The sequence below is a fragment of the Diabrotica virgifera genome, chromosome 3 (genome assembly GCF_917563875.1).
Source record: "Diabrotica virgifera virgifera chromosome 3, PGI_DIABVI_V3a".
NCBI lineage: Eukaryota > Metazoa > Arthropoda > Insecta > Coleoptera > Chrysomelidae > Diabrotica > Diabrotica virgifera.
Window position 1 is genome coordinate 67,980,487 of NC_065445.1, and position 27,060 is coordinate 68,007,546.

Below are 27,060 nucleotides of genomic sequence, written 5' to 3' on the forward strand. Positions count from 1 at the left end.
CACCCCCTAATTAGCTTCCCAAATAAAATTAATTGTAGCCACTTCACAAGTTACTTTACTTATGTATTGTTTATATTATCTATAAGTTTCATTGGTTCAAAGTGCTCAGTTTTGAAAAAATTGGGTTTAAAATAAAACATTTTTTTTAATTTTGAAAAAAATGGAATTATTGTTCATGGAATTAACTTAAAAATTATTAGTAATACCAAAAATCTTAAAGAGTAATAAAATGTACTGTGACGAATTTCTAACTGAGGCCGGCCCTGCCCCTAGTAGTCAACAAACAACAGCGACACGTCATCGACGAGTATTGTCTCCGCTAATCCAGAAGTTTCCCCGATGATAGGCGTGGACCCGCCTCAGGCCTTCCTGACTGTTCTCGAAGCAGAGCCGTATCTATATAAGCGGATGATTTTTAAGCAGCAGGCAGTCAGTTAATATATTCGACGCGATATATTGTTTTATTGTTTGATCGGGTTGCTGAAATGTATGTATTTTTAAAGTAGATAAGTCGTATTTGTAAATAAATTAAATGTTAGAAAGTGTAAAATAAATTAGATATTGTTGTTAAATAAGTGTTAATTGTAAGTGTTATAAATAAACAATTTCAAGTAAGTCTTTTATTTATTTAATAATAATTAAAAGTCAATTCGCGTAATATTTCCTAAAAAAACGTAACAGTACGTTTTGCTTTTCTGAATATTTTTCCTTTTTTGTTTTCTTGTTATACTAAAATTGATTATGCTATGACTGTTCAAAATTTGCCTAAACTCGTGATTAGTTACTCATGCAAGCCATTTTAACTACAGCTTTTTCAAAAATAAGCACTTTGAACCGATGAAACTTACAAATCATATAAATAATACATACGCAAAGTAACTTGTGAAGTGGTAATGATAAAATTTATTTGTGATGCTAATTAGGGGTGATTTTCGTGATTTTTTTACCAAAAAATAAAAGGGACCAACAATATTTTGAGCGTAACTCACTTACTTTTAATGTTACAAGTTTTTTTAAAAAACAAAAATAATGCTTTTTTTAAACACTTTAAAAAAGTTGAAATGAATTTCCCCGAAAAGTGCTCCGTTTTTGGGTTATTTCACATTGAAATATTCGATTTGGAATTTTATGAAGAAGAACCTACTTTTCATTAGCTACAACTCTGCTTCTACTGGGTCTACAGACCTCAAGCATACACCATTTTTTTCAGTTTTTTATAGGCTATATTTTTGCTAAGAATATTTTTTCGCTGAAATACTTACTTTTTGAGTTATCTCCGAAAAACCGTCCAAAAACATGTTTTTTTCTGTTAAAAATGAACATATTCACTTGAAAATAACTCGAAAAGTATTGACTTAGGGAAAAAAACTCTATAGAACAAAAGTTGCTTAGAATCCATTTCCGGAAGTCATTTTATCCAATTCCGGACTTATTTTGAATGTATATTTTTCTCCTTCGAGAGGGGGGTATTCTCCTCTATTTTTGAAAAATGGAGGGGATGTAGAGTTTTAAACTTTTTTTCATATAATAATAGACAATTTCAACTACCTATTCCCAAATTTTTATCCTTCCTTTATTTTTTTGGGGGCAGATTGTTCTTTGATCGAGCTATATATACCTACTAATTCTTTTTAATCCTACAATAGGGTATATTTTTTAGATTCCTGAACATCAAACGACGTCGGATGTGCACTCATGGCCCCCGCCCCCTATCGTACACCGTCGTAATAAGCAAAGACCCCCCTCCCCTTTTCAACGACGTAGTTTATGGATGTTCCCTAACGAATATCATATCCCGCTATACATGGCATTTATTGACTTCGAAAAAGCATTTGATAGTGTGGAACACTGGGCAGTAAATAATTCCCTACAAAACAGAAGAATAGACTACAGATATACCGACTTAATTACAAATATATATGATACGGCAACAACAACTATTAAGCTAATGAAACAAACGGAGTCTATTAAAATAAACCGAGGAGTAAGACAAGGAGATACCATCTCGCCAAGCTATTCAACCAAGCGCTAGAAGATGTGTTCAAACAGCTACACTGGGATGGCTTGGGTATAAACATAAACGGGCAATATCTGAATCACTTACGATATGCTGATGATATTGTATTAATAACAGAAAGAAGTGAAGAATTACAAAGAATGATGGAAGAAATAGATAGAGAATCGACAAAGATAGGAGTGAAGATGAATTACATTAAGGGGTCATATACGTTTCTCAAGCTTAAAAAGTAGTCTAAATGTAATGATAAATTGTACGAAAACTATTGGGCTAATTGATTTATTTTTTTTTAATTTTAAAGGTGGACTTTTAAGGAGCATAAAACATAATGTTAAAAGTTAAAAAATAATTAAAAACATGGCGGCTGTGTCCAGTGGAGTAGAACGTGTTTTTTTTTAGACCAAACGGTGGGCATGATTCAGCTCGTAATATTTATCTGAAACAAAAATTGTGTATTTGTTATCATTTTTTAGAGTAATATTTCTCGTGTGACGAGAGGAATTTAAGAAAAAAATTAATTACGAAAATGGTCGAAATTAAAAAAAAAAAGTCGTAATTCTCACCAAAAAAATAGTCTATTTTTTTATTGCTATTCGAAAATGGTTAAATTTAATCATAAAGCTCTCGTCACACGATAGTGAATCTAATTTAGAATATGTATGCCAAAAATGAAGTTAATCGGACGAACGGTTAAGCAGTTAACATGCCCACCGTTTGACCTGAAAAGAAAAAACACATTCTACGCCACTGGATGCAGCCGCCATGTTTTTAATTATTTTTTAACTTTTAACATATGTTTTATGTCCACCTTTACAATTAAAAAAAAAAATGAAATCAATTAGCCCAATAGTTTTCGTACAATTTATCATTACATTTAGACTACTTTTTAAGCTCGAGAAACGTATTAGACAAGGCGGAAACGGCGGGTTCGTTGGGAAAAATATTCCCATGAGATATTTTTGCATAATCACATTCGTGAGACATCCCAGAATAAGGTTCAAGAAGTCGCCCACGTGAAAAGTGGGCCAATTTTTTTTAACAATTTTTTTTAAATCAAATTGCAAGAATCAATATTTTTGGCCCGAACAATTTTTTCTTTAATTTTTTGGACCATTCTGGACAAAAAGATCTCTCATAATTTTTCTCTAAAGTTGATCGTTTTCGACTTATAAGCAATTTAAAATTTGAAAAACGCGAAAATGGCCATTTTTAAGACTTAATAACTCGGTCAAAAATTATTATTTTGAAAGTCAGAAAGTGACTAAGTCAAAGTTTAAAGTCGCCGTTATATGATCCTGAAGAAATCTGTGTCATTAATTTACTACTAAGCTGTTATTTTTAATTAATAACAATGAGTGGTTAGATCGTATTGACGTTGCTGTAAATGTGAGTGCGAGTAAGATGCACAATTGGACTGCTGGAATGGCTTCTCTCTCGCACTCAGCATTTACAGCCCCGCACACGTACATGGCGCTTATTATTATTACTTAAAAATAACAGCTTAATAATAAAATAATCAGAAAAATTTCTTCAGGATCTTGTAGGCGGGGCTTTAAACTTTAATTTAGTCATATATTGACTTTCATAATAATAACTTTTAACCGAGTTATTAAGCCTTGAAAATCGCCATTTTTCGTTTTTTTCAATTTTAAATTGCTTATAAGTCGAAAACGATCAACTTTAGAGAAAAATTATAAGAGATCTTTTTTGTCCAGAATGGTCCAAAAAATTAAAGAAAAAATTGTTCGGGCCAAAAATATTTGATTCTTGCAATTTGATTAAAAAAAAATTGTTAAAAAAAAATTGGCCCACTTTTCACGTGGGCGACTTCTTGAACCTTATTCTGGGATGTCTCACGAATGTGATTATGTAAAAAAATCTAATGGGAATATTTTTCCCTTCGAACCCGCCGTTTTCGCCTTGTCTATATATGACCCCTTAAAACAAAAACCATGACCAATCAACAAGAAGAACTAATAATTACAGTTGCACAAACAAGAATAGAACAAGTAAAAGAGTATATATATCTAGGATAAATCACTAGATTAAATAAAGAAAATCAAACTGAAGAAATAAAGAGAAGAATAAGATTGGCCTGGGTATCATTCGGAAAACTGTCTTATATTCTAAAGAACAGAAAATATCCGCAATACCTAAAAACAAGAGTATTCAATCAATGTATACTCCCTGTTCTAATATATGGCTCTCAGACATGGACGTTTACAAAAGGAAATATGGAAAAAATAGCAAAGACAGAAAGATCCATGGAAAGACAAATGCTGAACATTAAACTATCAGACAGGAAAAGAAACGAATGGATCCGTAACAAAACAAAAGTGAAAGATGTCTCTACCCAAGTAGCAAAGCTTAAATGGAAGTTCGCCGGACACACCCTACGGCAGAAGGATGAAAGATGGACTAAGATGATTATACATTGGAGACCGTGGAACCACAAACGAAAAAGGGGAAAGCCACACATGCGATGGTCGGAAGACCTGAAGAAACACACTGGGTCAAATTGGATGCAAATTGCCCAAGATAGAGAGGCATGGAAGAAGGAAGAGGAGGCCTATATCCAAGGATGGATGCTTAGGGCTGATTAGATAGATAGGGTCCAAGGTCCAGGGTATTTTGCGGTACTTAAGTATCCAACTAAGTTTTTCAAATCCTGTCCATGCTAGCCTTGTTCTCCTAGTAATTTCAGCATTTTGGTTCTTTTTGTCAAGTTTCAGGATTTGGCCTAGGTAGATATATTCCTGGACTTTTTCTATCTCACTGCCATTTACGTCTTTGGTCATCTGTGTTTGTCATTATTTTTGTTTTTCTCATATTCATTTTTAGGCCGACGTGCCAAATATATCGACAAAGTATTCAAAATTAAAGCTGCAATCTTGGAACGCGTTTTCCGCGCGCTGATGTCGCCTCTTAATATTATAGAATAAGAATTGCCAGAATTCTGGTAACAATCTCCTAAGTAGTTTTTAGATATCACAAGAATTAAACCTTTATTGGTGTTTATCTCAATATGTATAAAATGTGACATTCATTGTTTTCCCCTGTACTCTTCAAATAAAAATGTTTCATGTTACTAATTTCAAATTTAAATATCTATACTAAATTTACATTCAAGATGCAGTAGAAATAAACAAACCAAGACACGTTAAATGCTACTAGGAGCACTCCCGAATCATAATTTACAATGTATAAACTTTGGAAATCATGATTTGGGATTTACAATGTATATACATTGTAAATTATGATTCGGGAGTGCTCCTATACTAAATTTACAATCAATATGCAGTAGAAATAAACAAACCAAGATACGTTAAATCCTACTAGGAGCACTCCCGAATCATAATTTACAATGTATAAACTTTGGAAATCATGATTTGGGATTTACAATGTATATGCATTGTAAATTATGATTCGGGAGTGCTCCTAGTAGCAATTAACGTGTCTTGGTTTGTTTATTTCTACTGCATCTTGAACAGGGCCCCCGCTACCATATGTGCAAAGTGTGCAATGCACACGGGCGCCATACTTTAGGGGCGCCAAAACCCGGGGTCAAAAATTGCAAAAAAAGCAAAGAAGCAAAAAACAAAAATTAATTTTAAAATAAAAGTTGAGAAATTAAATAGGATTCAGTTTAAACACACACTAAATTTGATTAGTATATCATCCAGTTACTGCCATTCCCATTTGCGAGAACATGTCAGAAGTCAGGCATTTTAATTTATTTTGTTATGCTTTTATTCTGTTTGTTTCATTTTGATATTTAGCGTACTAATAATAGTCCATTTACTCACGGTTTTTGTTGTAAATTTTAAAGAACCGCTTGGATTGACATACAATTTGTCATACACAGCGCTAACAAGAAAAGAAGTGATACCTACTGTGCCGATGTGTGCTTTTACTCTGGGGGTAAAAGGGGTATTCTCAGGGGAATACGCCCGAGAATACCTGGGGTATTCTCTGGGGTGAGAAAACATTCGTTCAAAATAAGTCCGGAATTGGATAAACTGACTAATTCTAAGCAACTTTTGTTATACAGAGCTTTTCACTAAGTCAATTCTTTTCGAGTTATTTGCGAGTGAGTATGTTCATTTTTCAACAAGAAATCCCCGTTTTTCGCAATTAAAAACTAATTAATTTATCGAAAAAATACTCTTAGCAAAAATATAGCTTACAAGAAAGTGAAAAAAATAATTTATATATGAAGTCTGCAAAACCAGTAGAAAGTAGAGTTGTAGCTAATGAAAAGTAGGTTCTTGTTCGTCAAATTCCAAATGGAATATTTCAACGTAAAATAACCAAAAAATTAAGCACTTTTCGGGGAAAACTCATTACAACTTCTTTAAAATGTTTAAGAAAAGCTTTATTTATATGATCTGTAAGTTTCATCGGTTTAAAGTGGTCATTTTTGAAAAAATTTGGTTTTAAAGTATTTTTTTTTTCAATCTTGAAAAAATTTCTTTTTCCAAATAACTTTAAAATTAATTAGTGATACCAAAAATCTCAAGCAGTAAAAAAACGTAGATTATGCTTTCCTGAATATTTTGGATGTTTTGTTTTCCTGTAAGACAAAAATTGGAAGATATGGTTCCATATCAAATCCCTGTTCAAATTTTGCATACACTCATGATTAGTGACTCGTTCAGCCCTTTCGCCCTTTTAAATACAGCCTTTTCAAAAATAAGCACTTTGAACCGATGAAACTTCAGATCATATAAACAATACATAAGTAAAGTAATTTGTGGTGAAGCGGTAACGATTAATTTCATTTGGGATGCTAATTAGGGGGTGGTTTACATGATTTTTTTACCAAAAAAAGGGACCAACATTATTTTTACCTTACTTACTTTTGATGTTAAAGAATATAGCTTCTTTTAAACACTTTAAAAAAGTTGTAATGAGTTTTCCCTGATAAGTGCTTAATTTTTTAGTTATTTTACGTTGAAACTTACGTAGGTAGTTTACGTTATTTAATTTGTAATTTGACGAATAAGAACCTCCTTTTCATCAGCTACAACTCTGCTTCTACTGGGTCTGCACACTTCATATATAGGTACTTACACCATTTTTTTTCACTTTTTATAAGCTATATTTTTTTGATAAAATACTTACTTTTTGAGTTATTTGCGAAAATCCGTCTAAAAACTTGTTTTTTTTTTTTGTTGAAAAATTAACATAAAACTCGCAAATAACTATTGAAAACGAAACTAACGAAAACTATTGAAAAGTATTGACAGAGAAAAATCTTTATAGAAGAAAAGTTATTTAAAATTAGTCATTTTATCCAATTCCGGACTTTTTTGAACGTATGTTTTTTCACCCCCGAGAAGGTGTGAAACTCACATTCTAAAGTTCAGTTTTCTGGTTTATTTCAAGCACCTACCTACCTTCAAAAAATAAATAAAAAACATGATCCAAAATGCCTTAAGGGGCGCCAAAATCATTTTTTGGACACCCGCGCCAGTACCCCTTACGGGGGCCCTGATCTTGAAGGTGAATTTAGAACAGTTTTGTGATTATAAATCAAACGAATTTGAGTAAAATTACCAAATAAACCTAAAAAAAATATATTATTATTAGAAAAATATTGTAGTAAACCTTGATATTTAATTATGCTAATGTTATTGTGTAGGAAATTATGCTCAAGAACTAAGAAGTGACTTTATTCAAATCGACTATTAGCCCAGTAAATGACCGTTTAAGAGTGTAATTTTCCTAGTCACGACGGATTTACTTGAAAATTCCACACCTGTAATTTCGAACCAATCAAAATACGTTATTTTGACAGATCACCATGGCAACGGAGGTATTTTATCGGAAATTTTTTGCTCGTGGGGTACCCAACAGCGAATTATAGTGGACATTTTTTGACGTCAGGCAACCAAACGACGTTTTTATAACGTAGATAACACGTCATAAAAATGACCAATTGACGTGTTTCTATGACGTAGTACTGACGTTGAAAATCACGTGTATTTGTCTCATCGATTTGACGTCATAATTGTGACAATTTTAAAACGTAATCGTATCTACGTTTTTTTCACGTCGGTAAAATCACGTCTTTAATACTTTCAAAAAGTGACCTCTTTCAGATGTTTCAAAATAGTATAATAGATACATAACATGAAACCTATAGGCCTACGTCCCATGTGTCGAAGGTATAAGTGCTACCACTTGTTTAAGATCGCTTGTGCGCTAGGCTAGAAGCAACATTGATTGTACCAGCCCCCACATTATAGAATTTTCACTAGTTATATATACCTACTTCCATCTATCCAATATATATACCTACTTACTGTGTCAAATCTGAAACAACTAAAAATATGAAACGTAAATATAAAAAAACACAAAAAATATGAAACTAATAAATAATTTATTGACAAATTATCCAGCATACTTAATATCTTAATTTAACGCTTAATTAAAAACAAACTAACATAACCTCAGATAGTTGTCAAGAAGAATTACTGCATTAAACTAACTCACTGAGCAAAAACGCATAAAAATCTCTTAATTTATACCATTCTTTAACTAAATATATAAATGAAAAGTATTATTTTATCACACAAGACACAAACCGCGTAAACAATAAATGAGAAATTTCTTATAAACATTTAGCGTTACCTATACCTAAACGAAATTGTTTGGAGTCAATACAAACAAGCAAGCTCCTCCCAATTTTGTGACGTCAGACTTAGGCTGTCTAAAGTTAAAACGTTTTTTAAACGTAATCTTAACGTCATTAATCTTACGTATTTAAAATTACCTACAAAAGACGTCTATTTGACGTACTGTTCAAACACGTGTTATTTTCAACCAAAAACTGACGTTTCCTCAACGTTATATGACGTCACTTGGTTGCCTGCAGAACATTTTTGACAGACTGGTTTTTATTTGTTTACATAATTTAGTTTTGATTCATTTTCTATCACTTGTAGTTACTCAAAACTTATGTAAAATTGAAGAATATACTATTTTCTATCTTGAAATGGTATTCCCATGCAACTACAATGAGTAGAAATTACGAATTTGAAAGCCTAAATAATTGCTGACAAAGCTATGGCGCGCTATTAATCTGTTCATGCAGCTTTGGATTTTCAAATGCAAATTTGGTGTGGAATTTTCTTACCGAATACCACGCGAAGTCAAATTAATATCCGGAAATTTTTTTTTGATCATGAATATTTTTAGAAAATTTCCCTCGTCTGCGACTCGGGAAATTTTCAAAATATTCATGATCTCAAAAAAATTTCCGGAAATAATTTGACCTCTAGTGGTATTACTAGTGAAAATTTGGATTTAGGTTTCTCTTAAGGTAAGCGTACACTAAAGAGCACGATCTCACAGTCGGTGAGGTTATTTGCTCCGAATTCCTTCCTACTGCATCAATTTACTTGATATTTTTACTTTAACTAGAAAATAGCTCAAGAAACAAAGTCTACCCTATATCCTACGGCGCTTTTTATCTTGGTGGTGGTTCCCACCCCTTCTCGGAGGTGGACAATTTTTTGGTCAAAATAACCACGGAAGTGGCTAGAGAACCTAATTTTAAGCAAAAACTATTCTATATTTTTTTTTAAAACTTAATAATTTTTGAGTTATTTGTGGTTAAAGATTTTCCATTTTCATTGAAAAATTACATTTTTTCGGATGGTTTTTTGCGAATTCCTTAAAAATTAGGCATCTATTTTTTTTATAACGAAAAAAACTATATAAAACATTTTTGTATTAACAGAGATTAGTAAAAATCAAAGGATTCATTTCTTTATAAATATTCTAGTTATAATACAAAAAGGGATATGGTAGGTGAAAAAAGATTTTTTTTGAGCATGCGCAAATTGGTGTATTGAACTTAAAATAACAGAGAAATGGTCGATTTTAGGGGTATAATGCTACAAGTAGTGTTGCCCAAAATCGGTCTTGGTCTTGTTCTTGCGTTTTCGCAAGACCAAGACCAAGACCAAGACCGCCTAATTTTAGCAAGACCAAGACCAAGACTTACCGTGCAAGACTTGAGCAAGAACAAGACTAAGCCTGCGAGACTCTTGCGTCTTGCAGTTAGAACTGAGGGTCGTTTTAGGGAGTATATAAGTTCGGCTATATTCTTAGATACTCTATGAGAAACAAAAAAATTGTATCAAAAATTTTGAAAATTGGACTTATGCGCATTACGAACAATACCATAAACATACATAGCGAATCAAAATATCCATTAAAAGAACACTCGACACATTTGACATGTATTGAGAGGTCATTATTATAATGTAAAAATAAAATTTTTTAGTCATATATTCTTTCTCAGCAGCAGTGGCGTAGCTAGCCCCACAGGGGCCCCGTATCAAAGATTTTCGCGGGGCCCTTTTCAAGAACTGATGGCACACCGTACTTATGTGAATGTGTACTCTTTTGTATGGTGTCTAAGGTTAGACTTTAACGGATACCCTTCTCAAAAACCTGGAAGCCTTTGAAACCTTGGTGTATCGAAGGATCCTACGAATAAGTTGGGTGGATAGAGTTAGTAACGAAGTTGTTATACATTGGAGGGGAAAAATTACAGGAAGTCATCAGAACAGTAAAAGCTCGCAAACTTGAATATTTTTTGGCCATGCTATGAGGTGCTATGTGCTATCCGTATTATACTACGGGATGGAAGCGTGGATACTGAAGAAAATTTACGTGAGAAGACCGGAGACATTCGAGATGTGGATGTACCGAAGAGTGCTGAAGATCTCATGGGTAAATAGAATAACCAACGTAGAGGTAATGAGACAGACGTATGCATAAGGAAAGAGAAGTACTTCTAACAATTAAGAGAAGAAAACTAAGATATATGCGACATGTGATGAGAGGAGATAAATATCTAATACTCCACTTCATTATGTAAGTAAAATCCAGGAAAAAGATTTATAGGAAGCTGATAGCTGCTTTAACTCATGGCTGAAGAATCTTAGGGCATAGTTTGGATGTAGTAACAACGAATTACTTAGAGCCGCACTCTCAAAAGTAAAAATCGCTTTGATGATTGCCAACCTTCGAAGCGGAGACGGCACCTAGAGAAGAATGCGCCACCCGGAGAATTATAATATACTCCATTTAATAATAAAAGGCAAAGGAGATGGAAGAAAAGGGTCAGGTCCAAGAAAAACGCCATGGCTTAGAAACTTAAGAGAGTGGTTTGAGAAACTCCAGCTTCCATTTTCCGAGCTGCCGCCAACAAAATTACTATAGCCAATTTGATAGCCAACACTCGATAATCAAGCACGGCACATGAAGAAGAAGACATGTGTGAATAATTTTATTCCACTTTAAAATTCCTGAAATTCAATTACTCATCAGTACCAACTAACCAGCATCTGAAATAATTACTAAGAAGTGCTGTCACCATTTATTCACTATGATTTAAAGAATTATCAAAAGAAGTAAAATAAATTTAGTCCATTCTTTCACGGTTTTGCTCTAAATTTTAAAGAACCGCTTGGATTGACATGAAATTTGGCATACGTATAGCTTACATGTCAAAGAAAAAAAGTGATATTGTGCCGATGTGTGCTTTTGCCCTGGGGGTGACTTTCACCCCCTATTGGGGGTGAAAAAATATATGACCAAAATAAATCCGGAAATGGGTAAACTGACTAATTTTAAGTAACTTTTGTTCTATATAGCTTTTTCGCCAAGTCAACAATTTTCGAGTTATTTGCGAGTGAATATGTTCATTTTTCAACAAAATAACCACATTTTTAGACGGTTTTTCGCAAATAACTCAAAAAGTAAGTATTTTGTCGAAAAAAACGTTCTTAGCAAAAATATTGCATATAAAAAAGTAAAAAAAATGGTGTACGCGTTAGGTCTCTGGATCTCGTAGAACCAGAGTTATAGACAATAAAAAATAGATTCATATTCACCAAATTTTAAATAGAATATTTCGACGTGAAATATCCAAAAAATTAAGCACTTTTTTGGGAAAACCCAATTAAACTTTTTTAAAGTGTTTAAAAAAAGCTTTACTTCTGTTTTCACAAAAAGTTTCTAGCATTAAATTTAAGCAAGTTACGCTCAAAATAAAGTTGGTCCCTTTTGTTTTCGCAAAAAAAAATCGGGAAGACCACCCCCTAATTATCAACTTAAACGAAATTAATCTTTACCGCTCCACAAATTATTTTACTTATGTTGTGTTTATATAATCTGTAAGTTTCATCGATTCAGAGTGCTTATTTTTGAAAAAATTTGGTTTCAAAATAAAATTTTTAAAAATTTAAATTTTCAAAAATATGCTTTTTTTCAAAATAACTTAAAAATTGTTAGAGATACCAAAAATCTCGAAAAACAAAAAAAGTCAGATTTGCTTTTCTGAATATCATGTATTTTTTTGTTTTTCTGTTAGACAAAAATTGATTAAGATTTGGTGTTTCTAAATGTGCATACATTCGTGATCAGTGACTCGTTCAACCCTTTTTTAACTACATCCCTTTCAATAATAAGGACTTTGAACCGATGAAACTTACAGATCTTATAAACAATATATACACGAGTCAAGAAACTTGTGAAGTCGTAACGATTAGGTTCATTTAAGATACTAATTAGGGGGTGATTTTCTCGATTTCTTTACCAAAACCAAAAGGGACTAACTTTATTTTGAGCGTAACTTGTTTAATTTTGATTTCAGAATTTTTTTTTATAAAACAAAAATGAAGCTTTTTTTAAACACTTTAAATAAGTTGTAATGAATTTTCCCCGAGAAGTGCTTAATTTTTGGTTATTTCACGTTAAATTATTCCATTTGGAATTTGACGAATATGAACCTATTTTTCATTAGCTATAACTCTGCGTCTACTAGGTGTAGAGACGTGATATATACACCATTTTTTAAAATTTTTTACAGGGTATATTTTCGCTAAGAATGTTTTTTCGACAAAATACTTCCTATTTGAGTTATTTACGAAAAACCGTCTAAAAGCGTGGTTATTTTGTTGAAAAAATGAACATATTTACTGCCAAATAACTCGAAAAGTATTGACTTAATGAAAAAACTCTATAGAAGAAAAGTTACTTAAAATTAGCCGGTTTATCCATTTCCTGACTTTCTTTGGACGAATATTTTTTCACCCTCAAGAGGGGGTGAAAACAACCCCCAGGGCAAAAGCACATATCGGCACAATATCACTTTTTCTCTTTGACTTGTTAGCTGTGTATGCCAAATTTCATGTCAATCCAAGCGGTTCTTTAAAATTTAGAGGTTTTACAATATTTTACCGTTAAAGAACGGACTAATTTATAATATTTAAAATTAGTACAAATAGGTTGTACTTTTATTTACACGTGTTCAATAAATATTCTGTACAAAATTCTGTAAAAAAAATTTTAACACCTCTTTTGCATAACTTTTTAATACGCATTTAATGACGGCTTCTAAAAAATTTCAAATTTCTATCAAAGAATATCAAGGATCTTGGCCACCCCTGTTACAGACGACAATTAGATAAGAATTAATTATTGTTTCATTAGTAGATAGAGATCTAGATCTAGTACTTACCATTGCAATCTAAATCACTTTGAGAATCTGGTTGATGGAAAAATGAAGAAATTTTGGGTATTATCTTCTTCAAAACTTCTTCCTTTTTTGTTTCATTTTTCTTTTCATCGCTCCACTCAGCTACACTCTTTTTATTTCACTAATTTTTTTCACTTCACAATATTTTCAGAATTTAAAATTTAAACTTTCTGAATCGACTGCACAAATTGAACCTAATAAACCTAATAAACTCTAATAAACCAAACTCAAAAAATGGATTTGAAAACAGATTCAGTTTTTTCAACAACACTTGTTATATATAAGCCAAGGGTGACTGAACAATGAAAAAATGGGCTAAACAATAAATAGATTAAGTACACGAAAATATACCCAAAACAATACATATACACACTGTTCCAAATCGTCAAGGATTAAGCGATAACAAAAATTGCAATTTGGCCATTTTACAGTGTGTCACCGCCAACGGTAAATGAACCATGAAAAGTACCTAACTTCAAACCAAAAACAAAGCTTCTTTGTTGTTATGTAATACGGCGGCAAATGATATAATATTATAGATATCCATTACACGAAAAGGTCGACATCCAAACAATACACTGTTTCAAAGCGTTTTTTTAGGGAAATTGTAGAATATTTTGTTCAATTTTTTAAATGGAAGTTTTGTTTCGACATGCAGCGCCAAGGCCCCGTATAATATGACGGATATCGTGTAGACATAATACCGAAATATTATTTTAACGATATAGGTACACTTCTCCAAGAAATTAACGCACCACCCATCTTTATTTATACGTCCATGGCACCACCTTAAAAATGGGTCATTTTTAATGTCTCAAATTTCCTAAACCTGTTGTTATTTAAATTTAAGTGATTTTTTTTTAATATTTGGTCTTATTCTATTGTTTATAAATATCGCAGTAATAATAGATATTTTTGCTAGACAGGTCAATTTTGTCAGTGTATACCGAGTGTACCAATCAAACTGTGTTTTTTCTCACTCTGTGGAATATTCTAGCATTATGCTAACTTATTATTCTAGCATGCAATAATAGCATACTGAAATTAAAGCCCAAATAAAGCCTCATATTTTCTTAACATTATGTTTTTTTATTCATTCACTTATATTGGATAATAAAAAAGTTAGGTACTTTTTTAACTATCCATGTTTTTCATCAATACAGAATGTTTTTAAATAAGTATGGCAAACTTTAATGGGTAATTCTGCACGAAAAACTAATGACAGTTTACTTCATAAACGTTTACTTTATAAATGCTTTGTTTACCAAATAGGGAGGGGTTGAAATTTTTCTTACAAACTGACGATTTATTTATTGCTCTAAAATCGGCTGAGATACGCAAATGAAATTTTGTGGGTTTTAAGAGGTAGTTTTAACTTTAGTTAGTTAGAACATAACAGCGATCACTTTAGATCGTGGGTTCAAACCCCACCCGGTGTCAGTTGTTTAGATATTTATTAATTTGGCTAGTCTTTACTATGGCTATGATATTCAAGCTTAAAATTTACCTCTCTGTTACGTTGTTCTAAGATATGCAATAGGCTAATGGGCAACTGCGAGACTTGCAAGACTCTTGCTGCAAGACCAAGAACAAGACCAAGACTGGGAGCGCAATACCAAGACCAGGTGTACTGGCGCAAGACCAAGACCAAGACTGTCTAAGTCTCGTCTTGGTCTTGCATTTGGGCAACACTAGCTACAAGTACCTTTTGAGATGCATGAAAAGACCACTGCGATCACTGTTAAATGCCGATTACATTAAAACTAAGCGAGATATGGTGCAAAAGAATTGATAACTAATGTATTTTAAGGAAAAATGAGAAGTATATTTTTTAACACCTTATACACCAGAATTTAAATGCATCATTTTCCGTCTACAATACCTTTTATTATACTGATATTTCTATGTTGAAAAAGTTGGCCGGGTTTAAAATGAATGGTTTTTGAAAAGAATTAGATCAAATTAGAGCGCATTTTTAAATTTTCCTAAAAATCTTCCTTTTTATCCATGTAACTCGAAAAGGATAAGAGATATGAAAAAAAGATACAGTACAAAAATGTAGGGTATTTTCAGATAACAATTTTATTTTGTCTTTCATCTCTTTATCATTTTCGAGTTACATGTAGAAAAAGGAAGATTTTTAAGAAATTTTAAAAAGGCGCTCTTTAATTTGATATATTTTTTTCAAAAACCATGCACGTCTAACGTTTTGAACATATTATAGAAATCACACCATAGTAAAAAATATTAAAGAAGTAAAACGATGCATTTAAATCTGGTGGATGAGGGGTTAAATTATATATTTCGGATTTTATCTTAAATAAATTAGTCATCAATTTTTTTTTGCATCATATCTCGCTTAGTTGAATGTAATCGACATTTAACAATGCTCGTTTAAAGCTCTTTTCAAGCACTATAAAAGATATTGGTAGCATGATACCCTTAACATCGACCATTTATCTGTTATTTTAAGTTGAACAAACCAATTTGAGCATGTACCGAAACTCTTTTCACCTACCATATCTCTTTTTGTATTATAACTAGAAAATTTTTGAAGAAACGAATCTCTTCGATTTTTCATAAGCTACAAAAATATAGTCCGTCTAGAAAGTATCCGGAAAAAAGCAGAATTATAATTTTACGGTATTTATTTCTATCACTTGAAATATAAAATTTCAACAAATAATTCATCTCATTTACTTATACAACCTCCATTTCAATCTAAACACTTAACTAAACGTCCAGGTACACCCGAAACTAGGTCAAGGCCATAATTTTCGTTAATGGTGTTCCAAGCCTGTAAAACTGACCGAATCAAACCTTCTTTATCTCATGGTGCTGCTCGTTCCACTTCAATCTTCATCAGTCCCCATATGTTTTCAATGGGGCTAAGATCTGGAGATACGGCTGGCCACGGAATTGTTGCCAATTCGTGTTCTTGCATCCAAGATTGAGTATAAGCAGAAGTATGGCATCTTGCATTATCTTGCTGAAAAAGCCACCTCTCTGGATATAAAACATGAGCCGTTTCAAGAAGAAAACCATTTAGGATGTCACAATATTTCGCACTATCAACAGTACCTACCATTAACTATAGAGAGAGGTGTAGCACCACGCTGAGATATTGCTCCCCAAACCATTATTTTAGTGGGAAATTTGGAAATTTGAACGGTAACATTTTCTCTTGATAGGACTTTTAGATGATTTGCACCGAGCTGGAAACAACTTTCATCAGATATAAAGACATTATTAAAATTATCTTCTCGAAAACGTTGACAAAAATCTATTCTTCGTTGCCTTTGTAGAGGTGTCATTGTAGGGTTTTTTTTTAATTCCTTGATATGTAGCCTTGCTTTTTCAGTGACATGCGGACAGTTTCTGGGCACACTTTTATTCTTCGTTGATTTCCAAATCTGTTCGCTAATTTTCGAAACCCTAGGCGCGGATTTTGTCGTCCTAAAGCGACTAAAGTCACTAAAGCATTTAAATTGTTTCCGCAAATCTTACGCGGTCTACCCGAAACTGGTCTATGTCTCATATCTATGCCATTTTTTATCCTCTTTATTGTCTCATACCCTGCACTTTTTCCGAGTTCAGTCAATTGCACTAATATTTTAACGTTTCGGACACCCTTTCTATACAAATATTCCACCATTTTTCTTTTTTCTACTTGCGACATTATTTCACAAAGTCTGTTTACAAACAACAATATTTGACAGATGGTGTTGTCATGCGATTTTGTCCATAATCTACTATCGGTACCACCTACTTGATGCATTACTTTTGTCTTAAAATGTTACAAAAAGGAAATCTATTAAAATTAGGAAAAATATAAAATTCCGGATACTTTCTAGACGGACTATATTTAATATATTTTTTTTCGTTAGATGCATAATTTTTAAGGTATTCGCAAAAAACCGTCCGAAAAGGCGAAATTTTTGACTGAAAATGGCAATTTTTTAACCACGAATAATTCAAAAAGTATTGAGTGTAAAAAAAATTGGGCGTCGAAACGTTAATAAAATTATTTTTTTTTTCAATTTAATTGTGTCTTATTTCCCATCTAAATAGTTAATTATAAAAATTCCACAAGGAAATAGCTTCAGGAAAACATAAAAAAAAAGTTATAAAACAGTTTTTTCCCACTTTGGCTTTGATGAAGTGAATAACAAAAGAGATGATTACAGCTGGAGGTCAAATTACTATAGAGGCAGTTAAAATCCTAATGAACAAGTGCCACTTTGGGGGTGCTATTCCAACCTCTTGGCAAAATGCGCAGGTACTTTTACTACACAAGAAAGCAGACAACAACAAACTCGAAAATTACAGACCAATAAGCCTGTTTCCACATCCATACAAACTGCTTACCAAAATAATTACCAACAGACTATCAAATTAATTCGATAGTTACCAACCTGTTGAACAAGCGGGATTTCGCAAAGGTTAGAGTACCATAGAACACCTACAGACAATAAGGACACTTATCGAAAAGTGTAACGAATAAAATGAACCTCTTCATTTGGCATTTGTGGATTACAATAAGGCATTCGATTCAATAGAACTCTGGGCCGTATTAGACGGAATGAATAACGCAACGATTGATTCCAGATATAGAATACTCCTAAAATACATATATGACAATGCAACTATGCAAATAAATGTAGCATAAGGCCCAGCAACAAGCAAAATAAGAACAGAAAGAGGTGTTAGACAGGGAGACACCATATCTCCAAAATTATTTACTCTTGCATTGGAAGATGTGTTCAAGAAGTTAAATTAGGAACAACGTGGAATAAAAATCGATGGAAGATTTTTAAGTCACCCAAGATTTGCCGATGACATAGTACTAATAAGCAATAATACAGAGGAACTGATCTGCATGCTGAAGGAGTTTAAATGAGAATCTGTCTAAACGAGAAAATATCACAGTCGACTTAGATGGAAGTGAAATCGAAAATGTCGAAGAGTTGTGTGACTTAGGTCACACGATCAAACTAGGCATACAGAATCAAACGGCAGAGATAACTAGAAGAATCCGAATGACTTGGGCAGCAATAGAAAGACTCAGTGATATGTTGAAAAACAAAAAGATTCCAATAAATCTAAAGAAAAGGGTGTTCAACAGTTGTATTATACCAGTTATGACTTACGGAATGGAGACCGTGACACTTACAGAGTTGTCAGCCAATAGATTATGAACAACACAAAGGGCCATCGAACGAGATATGTTGGGAGTATCTCTGAGAGAACATATACGAAACATGGACTTGCGAAGCAGGACGAAGATGGAAGATGTAATTGGAAGAATTGCGCAAACGAAATGGAACCGGGTGGGACACGTGGCACGGCAAAACAACGACAGATGGACGAGAAACCTTGTACATTGGAGACCCACTTTGGCGGTCTTTGGCAAAGGGTCTTTGGCAAAGGGTTTGGGTCTCTTTTCCCAAAGTGGGGAGAAATTGGCACCAAATAGCACAAAACAGAGAAGAATGGAAAGCTCTTGGGGAGGCCTTTGTCTAGGAGTGGATGCAAACCGGCTGAAGAAGATTGTGCAGGATATCTGGCTAGAGCAAATGAATCTTAACCTGTAAGACGTACTCTATTGACGAAATCCATGGGAACTAGACGCCGCGGTAGACCAATGTTCAGACGGTCAATGTTACAAAGTACAATGTAGAGAACATAAATGATAAATGACTGGACACTGAAAAGAAAAAAAAAGAATGGCATAGCCATATAAGTAGAATGGGAGAAGAAAGAATGGTAAAGATAGCACGAGACAGATCACCAAACGGTCGAAGGATTATAGGAAGGCCAAGGAAGAGATGGACTGACAACCTGGATATCTGATGAGGACGCATCCGAAGATGGAACAGGCGCGAGCCTATTAAGGAAGCAGAAAGAAGAAGAAGAACTTCTAAAAAGTTAAATAGGCCAATAAAAAAATGGGTCGTTTGTTTTTATAATTACATTATCACCGATTTGCGCTATCATTGAAATGTTACATTTAGGGTTGCATTTCTTAGAGGAGTTAATTTTATTTTTTTAATGTGTAGGGGGTCCAGCAGAAGCTTAAGTTCAAGTGTTTGGGGTTGTCGCTCTTGTCCCCCGGGCGCCATCTTGGAAAAAGGGGTGCAAAGGGCTTTCGCGCTGTATCTCCTAAACTAACAACCATACAGAAAATTTAATTACACATAAAATGTAGCAAATTAAATTTTCTACAATTTTATATCAATTACTTTTTATCGTCAAGTGACCAACAAAAAAGTTAAAAACAAAAATGAGAGAAAATTTTGTAAGAAGTTTGCTTTTGGAGGTTATAACTTTTTTTCCGTTCATTTTACTATAAAATAACATCATAGCGATTTTATAGAGGATTTTTCAACGAACAATTTCAATTATAAAGTTGTTTAATTTTATTTATTTATCTAGGTTTTAGAGCGCTCCAAACTTGACCAGATTCTTGAATTCTCATAGGAATACAATAAAAACAAAACCTTGGGTTTACTTTTCTATCTATGTATTTATTTATTATGATTTTAACATTCCTATGCTATTATTAAGCTATTTTTGACCCGTTTCCCAGCCACCTATGGGGTAGAGTCTGGAGCGCGTTTTTGTGTGGTATCCCCAACAGGCCTAATCCACTGACAATTTCTAGACAAAATAATAGATATTTATTATTATATTATGTTGATAAAGATCTATCATAGTTATTATTTTTTCGATGGTCTAGGCTGCGAGTCAAGATCTGAATCAGTATCCGAGGTGAATTTTTGTGGTATAATGAGAGTTAGAGTTGGCGTCATTGTCGGTAATTCATCTACCAATTCATTTTCTTCAATAATTAATGTTGATATGTCCACGATGTTGCTGCAACTTTCATCACCACAATAGAGGCATACTGTTGAACATTTAAGGTCTGCTTTTTAGTAACCTGATCCACTTCCAGTTTACATTGCATCTGCTAAAGATGAATTTCATAAGCTCGGGGGTACTGGAGGCTTGAAAGTTTGGATTGGTATCCAAAATTTTCCATGCTTTTTCCAGCCCCAATTTTCTAGATCACAATGTTTACCGAGCCATGACTGAATCTGGTGATACACTCGGAGTCTGTGGAAATGGGCTGCATCTTGTGTTGGAGGAAGTGAGAAGAGATTAAATGCATTTTTTGTCACTGTTTTAGCGAATCGTTTGTATCTCAGGGTTTCCAGAGAATCGTCTTTATTTCCACCACATAAAGAGACGAAAAACGTTCGCCGACAACAGTGAGTAAAGATGGCTCGACTTTCCCACTGACAAATAATTTTCCCTAGAGATTTCTTACAAATAGAATAACTACCACTAATGATGCGCTCTTACAAAAAACACAAAATGCTTATCTAATTACAAAAATGTAAATTTTACCCACAAGACTCTCAATAGTATTATCTATAAAACTCAAAATACTTTTTACAATTGTTAATATGGCTGCACGTGGCCAAATAGGTAGCAAAACTGTAAGAATAAGTTAAGTAGAGGGGGACCGACTGCTGTGCCACCTAGGATAAATTATAATAATAAAAGTAATATCAGGCAGATATTCAGTCCGGTACGGAAGAAAAATGACGTAACTGCAAATTTTGTCAATTCCTGAACTGTAAAAATGTGCTGAGTCACTATAGGGTAGTTGCGTCGTTACTGAAATACGCGCTATGTTAGACCTTGTTTCAGATGCATAATGACGCAACTGTAGATAGGGTTGAAAATGGTGCGATTAAATTAAGAAAATGAAATTCGAACCAATATCGATGAAAATAAAAGCCATCGTTGTCAAAAAACAAACGGCATACCGATGCTCCTGGACGATTACTCTTCATTTAATCCCTATTTTCAATATTTAAAAATCGTTTTTTTTTTGCTCTTCTAAAGAATTTTAAATTTTTCGGTTGCGTCATGCTGCTTCTGGACCGGCGAATTAGTCCTCAAACAACTTCTTGGGCCTTTTCTGTATATGCTTAGAGTTCTAAGTTTTATAGTGGGGAGAAAGGTTAAAAATAGATTAATAATAGCATAGGAATGTTAAAATCATAATAAATTATATGAATAAAAAAATATTAAGGTAGAAAAGTAAGCCTAACGTTTTGTTTTTATTGTCTCCCTATGAGCATTCGAGAATCTGGTCAAGTTTGGAGCGCTGTAAAACCTAGATAAATAAATAGAGTTAAAAACCTTTATGGTGGAAATTGTTCGCTGAAAAACCCTGTACAAAATTGCTATAATGTTATTTTATTGTATAATGAACTGAAAAAAAGTTATAACCTCCAAAAGGAAACTTGTTAAAAAACTTTTACTTATTTTTGTTTTTATCTTTTTTGTTGGTCACTTGACGATAAAAAGTATAACAAACAAAATTGTAGAAAATTTAATTTGCTACATTTTATGTTTTATTAGATTTTCCGTAGCGTTGGTAGTTTACGATATATAGCGCGAAACCCCTTTGCATCTCTTTTCCAAGATGGCGGCTGGGGGACAAGGGTGGCGATCCCAAAAACTTGAACTTAAGCTTCTACTGATCCCCTCTGCACATTCAAAAAATAAAATTGACTTCTCTAACAAATGGTATGGCCTAAAAAATGTAATCAACTATTTTTAATGGGAAGAAGCCACAATTTTACCAAAAAATGATTTTATTAACGTTTCGAAGCCCAAATCGGGTTTCGTTGTCAAAATACAAAATACTACTAAAATAAACAAAAATGTTGTTGCTAAGTAAAAAAATTCTTCTAATAATTTATTTAATCTGACTCATTTATATTGGCAATTCAGACGTATATTATACATTTTAAAGTAGAAGACTTTAAAATGATATCGCCAATATTTATGAGTTGCGTTCCTGGGACGACTTTACTAAAAGATAGTTCATTCGATTACATGAAATCAATCCCAGCTCAAGAATATCCGTCACAAAAAAATCATAGCATGTGATCTGTCTTTAAAAAGACAACCAAATGCAACGATGACAGTAAAATTCTCGCGTTAGAGATTCCATAGTAAATATCGAGGGAAAACCAGGAAAAACCCTCGTGATACTATCCCGACATCGTAAGTATTTGGTCTTACATTTAATTTACTTTCAAAAAACTAATACCAAATTCTGATTTTAATATGTTTAAATTATAAATAATATTAATAATACTAGATATATAAGTAATACTAAAATATAAAATATGTACTAGCTCGATATTATTGACTTACTAATCTTGGTATTTTCTTTCTATTGACTTCCTCTTTCAGTATGGGTAACCACATCCTACTGCATTCTACCGGGGAATTTGCTTCGAAACTTGGGCTTCGAAACGTTAATAAAATCATTTTTTGGTAAAATTGTGGCTTCTTTCCATTAAAAATAGTTGATTATAAAAATTCCACAAGAGCTTTAGAACAACATTAAAAAAATGTAACATTTCAATGGACTACTACCTACATTTATGTCAAATGTGTTTCATTGACGTTACATTATTGACCCATTTTAGCCATACAAGCCCTGCCTTTAGAAGTTTTCCTTTTAAAGATTGAAATATAAACTTTTTTCTACCCATGTTGTTTTGCTAACCTCACTTCCCTTTTCCTTGACCTTGCTATCCTCTAATGTCTCTGACTCGATTTTTTACTTATCTTTATTACTTTAGGTGATCACATCATTGCTTCTTTTATATGCATGAATAAATTTAGTTTGGAGAGAACGAAGCAGGGAATAGATCTTTACTACACAACTAGATCAACTCTGCCATGTATATACCAATTTGCAAATCCAAAAACTGAATTTATGAAAATAGCTGAAGAATCAAGGTAAGATTATGTTGTTCTTATATTAGCTCAAAAAACAGCATTTCTCCCAATGCAATTCTTAACATTTTGTACAGAAAATGGAGTATGTTCTGGTAAATCAAGAATTGATTTTGGGTGCATTTCTCGGCATACCGGGAGCATTCGACAACAACTTGATGCAAACATATCAGACACCAAAACTCTTGCTGGAAAGTATACCCGGCCAAGCACATGGCAAAATCTACATTGTGCGGACATTCACTAAAAAGACTGAGGTGCTGCGGGGAACAAACAGAAATCAGCTCAGAGTCGTAATAGGCCTTCTAACGGCCCGTTCACACTTGTCGTGTGTCGGATTCGTATATTAAATCGGATGTCGGCGTTTCAATTCACACTTCTGTACAAGAATTCATCTGTACTTATTAGATATCTTTTAAAACACCCTTTAATTATCTACGTTAATTTCTTTCAATTATTTAAATGTTATCATAAACAAATATCTTTCGTTACATAAATATTATTGACCTAGATTGTGAGGAGTAGTTATACATACAGTCACGGTCGGTGTTTACTATAAACACCTTTCAGGGTCGCCGCTGACTCGGCACTTTCAAATATACTTATACAATCAAAACATAGTAAGGGATTCCACATTCCACATTACACATTCGTCATTATACTTTCTTAGACGTTATTATTACTACATTATTATTCTAACTACTTATTTACAAGGGTTAATATAACGTTATTTATTATTGAACTTTTATTTATTATTATTGCAATTTTTTTACATATTTTTTACCATATATTGACGTATTATTTTATCTCGTTATTATTTTTTCTATATATCTATATACTACATATCTATATACACCGTAAGACTATCGAATTTATATTTTCGCTAAGAAGTGCAGGAACTGAGGATAGAAAAATTATGTATAAATGAGTAGCAACAAAGTTACTTGGGAAGATTTTGTCAAAATAGTTGAGGAAATTGCGCAAGAAGTAGGAAGACAAAGCAGAAGGGTCTTAAAGAAAAAAGTACCGAAATCTAAGGACATACAGGAAGAAGTAACGACACAGCTAATTAAATCTTATAACAAGTTCACGCACTTAACTAAGAAAAACTGGGAAGCACTTTCGGACAAACAGAGGGAAGCGTGCAACAAATATTTTGGAAAAATCAGAGACAAAGTTATACGCTCATTTCAAGCAGTAAATGTAAGAACAGTGGTTCCAAATTCAATACATCAACCAATCGACAAGGAAGTTGAACAGGAACAAAGCGACGAGGAAGTAGAAGAAGGAAAAAGCGACGAGGAAGTAGAAGAAGAAATAATTAACGACGAAATAGAAGAGGAAAAAGGTGACATAAAACAAGATATAACAATATTAAACATGGCTCTGACAATCAATGAATTTTTGAATATCGCAAGCAAGATATTGCCCAACGAGTTCGATGGAAGCGCAGGGAAATTACAACCATTTTTGGACGCATTAGAACTACTTGGAAAATTGACAGAAGGTCATGAAGACACAGCTGTAACGCTAATAAAAACACGACTTACCAATAAGGCTAGGAACCTAATAACCACGGAAGATACGATTCCACGGATAGCTGAAGCACTGAAGAAAGAACTAAGAGGTGATAATCCGAAGAATTTAATAGCCAAATTAGCCAAGAAAAGGCAAGGGCATAGATATGCAGCAGTGTACGCATCTGAAGTGGAAGAGTTAGCAGAACAATTAAAAGTAGCATACATAGCGGAAGGAATGCCACTGGAGTTAGCGAAGAAATATACGACGGAAACAGTAGTAACAACAATGAAACGAAACGTTAATGCAGAGAAAGCTAAGCTAATACTGGAAGCAGGTAACTTTACATCACCGCAGGAAGTAGTATCTAAATTTTTATCGATCGATACGACTGAAGAAAATGCACAAGGAAGAGTCTTAAATTATAGGACAAACTACGAGAATAGGAGAGGACAGCAGCAATACAGAAGAGGATACCATAACAAATATGACAGAGGAAGAAGAAATAACTTCGGACAACGGAACGAAGGAGAAGCAACGGACAATCAACGAAATTATTCGAATAGAGGATACAGACAATTTAACAATCAAACATACAGAGGAAACCAGAGAGGAGGACGTAACAGGAACGTAAGGTTACTAGAGATAGAGGACAGTCAAGAAGAACAAGAAAACCAGCAGTTGGGGTTTTGAATGAACAAGAAGTTGGAAGCACACAGGCAGAAATAAAATATAACATTTACAACTTCGACCTAAACCTAACGAACTTTGTACGAATGAAAACAGGAATCCTTGAAAACACAAGCACCTTTATCATAGACACAGGAGCTGATATTTCAATACTAAAATGTTCACAAGATTTTATGAAGGAACAGGTGAAACCAAACACAAAGGCGAAAATAAAAGGAGTCACTAAAGGAGAGTTGCAAACAATGGGAGAAGTTGAGACAACACTAGAAGTAAAAGGAACTCGATTCGAACACATCTTTCAATTGGTAGAACCTAACTTTCCAATTCCAACAGACGGAATCATTGGGAGAGACTTTATTTCTAACTTTCAATGTATACTGGACTACGCAAACCTTAAAATGCACATTAAAGAGGACAACGATTGTTACATTAGTACGAAAATTCTGGATAATATAGATAATGACACCATAGTAATACCACCCCGATGTGAAATTTACAGAATAGTCAAAATTTTTAAAACGCTAAAGAACGACAGGATAGTGGAGCAACAAGAAATACAACCAGGAATATTTATAGCAAGAGCAATTATTTCAAGTAATAATCCATACATCAAAATTTTGAACACAACATACGAAACAGTAAATGTAGAGGCAAGCACAATCAGGACGTTGGACATTAAACTATTCAACATATATAGACTAGTCAACGACAGCAAGGATAGAAAAAAAGAATTACGAGAATCACTGAAATTAGACATACCAGAATACATACGAGACAACTTAGTATCGTTATGCGAAGAATATTCAGACATATTCGCCCTAAGGCATGATATGTTAACCTGTAACAATTTCTACGAACAGAAACTAAGAGTTAAAGACAAAACTCCGGTATATATCAAGAATTATAGGACACCTCATGCGCAAACAGAGGAATTAAATCGACAAGTGCAAAAACTGAGAGACCAAGGAATCATAGAACCATCTACATCCGAGTACAACAGCCCAGTAGTACTGTACCGAAAAAAGCTATAGATGGGAGAAAAGCATGGAGATTATGCATAGATTTTAGACAATTGAACAAGAAGATAGTTACAGACAAATTCCCATTACCAAGAATAGATTCGATATTAGATCAACTAGGAAGAGCAAAATGGTTTTCAGTTATAGACTTAATGTCAGGTTTTCATCAAATACCATTAGAAAAGTCATCGAGAAAATACACATCGTTTAGCACGGAAAACGGAGCATTTCAATTTACCAGATTACCTTTTGGATTAAATGTAAGCCCGAATAGTTTTTCAAGAATGATGTCAATAGCATTTTCAGGATTAACACCAGACAAAGCATTTCTTTACATGGACGATATCGTAGTAATAGGAATATCCGAAAAACATCACTTAGACAACCTGAAAAAGACATTCGAGACATGTCGAAAATTCAATTTG

General features: G+C 33.3%; 1 protein-coding gene across 2 annotated transcripts in view; it reads left to right on the plus strand.

The window, feature by feature from the left end:
- Nucleotides 1-27,060, plus strand: part of LOC126881893 (alpha-tocopherol transfer protein-like) — a 110,822-nt gene that overhangs the window by 21,850 nt on the left and 61,912 nt on the right. For both annotated transcript variants that reach the window (XM_050646544.1, XM_050646543.1), the window contains exon 2: nucleotides 23,252-23,411. In XM_050646544.1, coding sequence (XP_050502501.1) covers nucleotides 23,252-23,411 — 160 coding nt within the window. The remainder of the gene's footprint in view (nucleotides 1-23,251; nucleotides 23,412-27,060) is intronic.